General features: G+C 37.5%; 1 protein-coding gene across 4 annotated transcripts in view; it reads right to left on the bottom strand.

Moving 5' to 3' along the window:
* TBC1D5 (TBC1 domain family member 5) overlaps positions 1–5284 on the bottom strand; it is a 480733-nt gene that overhangs the window by 220266 nt on the left and 255183 nt on the right. For 3 of the 4 annotated variants that reach the window (XM_027769181.1, XM_027769183.1, XM_027769182.1), the window contains exon 5: positions 796–865. In XM_027769181.1, the coding sequence (XP_027624982.1) occupies positions 796–865 (70 nt within the window). Of the gene's footprint in view, positions 1–224; positions 291–795; positions 866–5284 lie in introns of those variants that run through there. The other variant, XM_027769184.1, reaches the window with a different exon arrangement.

The raw sequence follows: 5284 nt of genomic DNA on the forward strand, positions 1-5284 counted from the left end.
TTTAAACAAAAGGAAGCTTTTCGTAGTGTAACAGAAATACTGGAAAAACAGAAAAATGAATTGAAATGAAGCTTAATACTACACGTGCATATTCACTCCAGTTCTACGCTAGGACAGCAGATACCTGCAATCTATCCATTTATTCAACAACTTACGATGTTCCACTTCTGTGACTCGTTACACACTACCTTGTAATATTATATATCCACGGATGCATCACCTACCTATAGGAATTAAAGGTCCCCTCAGAGTCTAAAGTAGAACTTGCTCTTCTTCCATTTTTATTTGAATCTCCTGGGGGGAAAAAAAATGAAGAGCGCTGAGATCATGGATAGTCCAAAGGTAAACGTTCAGGTGAGTGACTACTGCCTGACAGCTCCGTGTTCAAGAGCATTTATCCCCTTGTCTTTGCCCCAAACTACCTTTTCCACTCAGAGGACTCTGAGCCTTTTAGGCAAAAAGTTCATTTTGATCCCCAAATAAACGCGGCTACGGCCACAGTGAAGTTGGATAGCAAGACTACTGAGGTAGCCGCTCTGGAGCAAATGAGACCCAGAAAAAAAGCAGGAAATTTAAACAAAAGGAAGCTTTTCGTAGTGTAACAGAAATACTGGAAAAACAGAAAAATGAATTGAAATGAAGCTTAATACTACACGTGCAAATTCACTCCAGTTCTACGCTAGGACGGTAGATACCTGCAATCTATCCATTTATTCAACAACTTACGATGTTCCACTTCTGTGACTCGTTACACACTGCCTTGTAATATTATATATCCACGGATGCATCACCTACCTATAGGAATTAAAGGTCCCCTCAGAGTCTAAAGTAGAACTTGCTCTTCTTCCATTTTTATTTGAATCTCCTGGGGGGAAAAAAAAATGAAGAGCGCTGAGATCATGGATAGTCCAAAGGTAAACGTTCAGGTGAGTGACTACTGCCTGACAGCTCCGTGTTCAAGAGCATCTATCCCCTTGTCTTTGCCCCAAACTACCTTTTCCACTCAGAGGACTCTGAGCCTTTTAGGCAAAAAGTTCATTTTGATCCCCAAATAAACGCGGCTACGGCCACAGTGAAGTTGGATAGCAAGACTACTGAGGTAGCCGCTCTGGAGCAAATGAGACCAGAGACCGGCAGGTCCTTCCGAACCAGAGACGGAATCCGAGTTCATAAAACATTTAATTACATACGGATGTTTATAAACAAAGGCGATTTTTTCAGAGTGACAGAGTCACCCATCCTGACACCTGGGGCAGCCCAGAGAGAGGAGGCAGAGGGCCCAGGAAAGACTTTCCAGCCTCCAGCTTCTGCTCTCTAGACTTTAGTAAGAACAGAAGCAGACTTCAGAGGGAGCAATCAAGAACACGTTTTAATGAGCTTTTAATATATCTTAATATTCTTTCCACAAACTGTGCATTTTAAGTGTTAACTTTGTTTTAACTGCTGAAAGTTCCACGATTTAAAACATGAAAAAACATCAAAACGTAGTAGTTTTGCTTCCTATTATAATGTCAAACATTCAGAAAACATTTTTTTTCATTCAAGAAACCGGCATATTCATAAAAAGAAAATGAAATTGAAAACAAATACATTAGTTTCAAGATAATAGAATGAAAGTTTAAGTCCACTAGAAAAGTTTAAAAAATGTTTTTACCAATGCTCCATTTTAAAATATATACTCTTACTGATATAAACTTAATTTCGGAGTTCCAATTTTTTTTAAATATACATTTCAAAGTATAGCCCTAATGAAATCAGAGTTTACCCACATTACATATATCTGTTCTGCAAAACAAATTTAAAAGACTATAATTTGATAACTTTTGATACTCGTAATTCCAGTAATATAATATTCAAACAGCAGGCTATATTTATTTTTATAATATTTTAAGCTTAACAATTTAATGATTTGCTCAACTTTCATTTAAACTTTTAATCCACTTTGAACAATCTTAGTGCCACTGGAGACCATTGTAGCGGTCCTGGTTAAGTCAAATAATAATTATGAAGCTTTCACTTCAAACATGATATTATTTTTAATTATTGAGTATAGTACTCAAGGTACAATACTGACATAATTACGCTATTCACTGAATGGCTACTGAAAGCTGAAATGTAATTTTAAGGACAGCTACATATTTTACTTTACATAGTGTGTAGTTGAGAGATTAATCAAGAACATCACTTCTCTTCAAACGGTTGGTGAAATACTTGCAGCTATGCCAAAATTTTCAGGAGGCTGAGAACTGGACTGAACCCGTTTAGCTAACTTAATTCTATATCTTTCTCAAAATAAAATTGCAGGTTTGTTCATTTAGGATAAATTTCCTATAATGGATTGGGCATTTAAAAATGGTAAGAACTTACAGAATAAATAACCCAAGAACATTCAAGCGTGTAAGGTTAATTTAGCTGGATTTATGTTGCTGATTCTTTGAAAACACGAATAAGGTAAGATTATTCATATAACACAGTTCGTTCTCTTTAAAAAATTAATATTATAATAAACTACAAAGATAAAAGAAAAATTAGTCTCTGTTTTGCTAAACAAAAAATCTCCTATCGCACGTGTTAACAGCTTGTAGACACTTCCTGTGAAATAGTCCGCAGTCGGCACAGAAAAAGCACTGCAGCAGACATTTAAAACAGCCTTCTTTCCCCTTAAAACTGAAGACCCTAATTACTTAAACACACAAAATCTCGCCAATGAAGTAGTTCTTCTTTTGAGCTAACACATATCAGATTAAATTTAAAATCCTACAAATAATGAAGAGACGCTTTTTTCCTAACAATCGGGTTTTATCGCATTATGAAGGTTGTCTTCGGTTTGTAACCGTCTGTGAATAAGAATATCACATTAGACGTGACCCTCAGGATGTGAAGGATGGTAATAAGGGAGAAGGAGCAGACACGTCTTTACTCAAAAACACGTAAACAGGGAGAGCGACTGTTCCACTGGCGTGCGAGGGAAGATGGCAGAGTTTGTTGGAGTGAGGAAAACGGCAATAAAGTTTTGAAGCAGGGAATTTGTTGGACTGGGGAAAACGGCAATAAAGTTTTGAAGCAGGGAAAACTGCTTTGTTCCCTCAATCCTCTAGTTGAAATTAATTATAACAAATGTTTATGAAAACATCTGTTCCTTACAGTTATAAATTGTTAATTTTGGTAGGGCCGATTCCAGACTCTTACTTTGGAAGGAGACGGTCTCACTGTTGAAAGGTTTACAAAAGCACAGGCGAAATGAATCTGTAATTCTGGAACACGGCATGCGCTGTGCTACAACCTGTAGAGAGTTTCGTTTCTATGAGACATTTGGAGGGGCTTAGACCTGGTGTCTGGGAGGATTCAGACACACAGAAATCGCATCTTTCATTTAAGCTGTTAGACGACGAGAACGTCTCTGTAACATAAGAAGACGTCAACCAAAAATAACAAACGCGTGTTACTTTACCATGGAATTGAATGCAACGGCACCTGTAATACAGTATTAGTTTTATCAGGGATTTCATGAGAGCAGTGGCAATGCAGTCATGGGAAAAGACGTGCGGTGTTCCCTAAAACGCCAACAGAGGGCGCAAGAGAGTTGACCACGACGTCCGCAGTTGCTGCCGCGCTCGTGAGCTAAGTTGTCGGGTAGCCATAGCAGTCAGGAGGATGCACACAGGCTGTTCTCTGATCATGTGCACACACACAAATCGGTCATGAACGCAGTCATAAACAAAGACCTCTACACGATCAAATCCTGCAGGTACCTACATCTGTTTTAAGATGAACAGACCTCCCTTTCACTTGCTTAGAAAGTAATTTAATAATAAATTTTTAGAATGCAACTGTGATTTTAAATATACTTCAATAACTACTATACACTACCCCATTAAAGATGTGCAAATTATTTACATTTTAGGCATATGCATAAATTATTCACAATATAAATCATATGTGTTAGTATACATGCTTAACAATGAACATCATATCATATATCTACAGAAATAATTCATCAACTACTTGTGACCACAAAAATTTGAAATGGACATAGCGTTAAATTCTTATTAACGAGTTAGTAACGTTGTGAAATAAGTTACCAGTAATCCAAATTAAAATGAGTTTGCTAATCTGAAAAACTGACGTTAATCATTGCCCGGGATAAAATGTAGACATAAAAAGCATAAGTATGTCCTAACAGTACTTTCCAACATATATGTATCTAACTTATTGAGTCAATAATATGTAGAATTGTGACTTACATTTCAATACAGAATACATGGAACTCTGGGGTCTTATTCTCAGCTCTCCCCGCAGTCCTGTTTAGCTAAGGGATTTACAGACCCTGCCTGTGCTCTGTGTCCTGCTGCACCACGCTAAGCGAACGTTGCAGGAGACTCCTGTGGTACTTTTTATGCACACACATCTGCTCCAGGAAGGGAGAACCAGGGATGTAAACCAGGTTAAGTCAGAAGCAGCCGGGTGACACCATAAATAAGTCCACCTACTCTACATCTGAAAAACACTGAGTTTTAGAGTATCACATCAGGCCAGGCATAAATTCTGGAAAGTATTACATAATAAAGAACGGGTTTTTAGCTCCGAATTGTTAGGGAATTGTCACCAACTGTCTATGATGAATATTTAATAGTAGCAGGGTGAAAAAAAATGACGAGGTTCAATCTAAGATGAAAACAAAGCTTTGGGTTCCATTGTGGAAAAACCTGAAAGCTTTTGTGTCTTTTAAACGAATTAGTATACTCTGTTGAAATGATTTGGTTACCTTAAAATCCCTTATGAAATAAGTGACTTCAAAATCTATGAGTAAAATACACTTGTACGTTGATGTGGCACAGGCGAAGGATGGAGACACAGGAGCTCAGCATGGGGTCGCCATCGGCCTCCCTAATTATTTATGCTAAATGATTGATGCTAAAAATCCGGATCATCCATTTCATCTAAGAGCCAGTGATAAAGTCAATGCAGAAAGTTCACGAATTTTATAGTTATCCATTTTCTTTATTTATTCTTAATATTTCTATATTCTAATGATTAAATGGTCACATTTAGTTCTCTAATACTCTTTTTAAAATGTTTATTTATTTAATTTCATTTGTTATTAGTATTTTTTAATTCGACCAGAGAGAAAGGGAAAGTGAGAAAGCAAGACACCAGGTCCAGGATTTGAACTGTGGTTGGCCATGTGAGAAAGCAAGACACCAGGTCCAGGATTTGAACTGTGGTCGGCCATGTGGGAAAGCAAGACACCAGGTCCAGGATTTGAACTGTGGTCGGCCATGTG

The sequence above is a fragment of the Tupaia chinensis genome, unplaced genomic scaffold, assembly GCF_000334495.1.
Source record: "Tupaia chinensis unplaced genomic scaffold, TupChi_1.0 Scaffold148822_2, whole genome shotgun sequence".
Classification (NCBI taxonomy): Eukaryota; Metazoa; Chordata; class Mammalia; order Scandentia; family Tupaiidae; genus Tupaia; species Tupaia belangeri.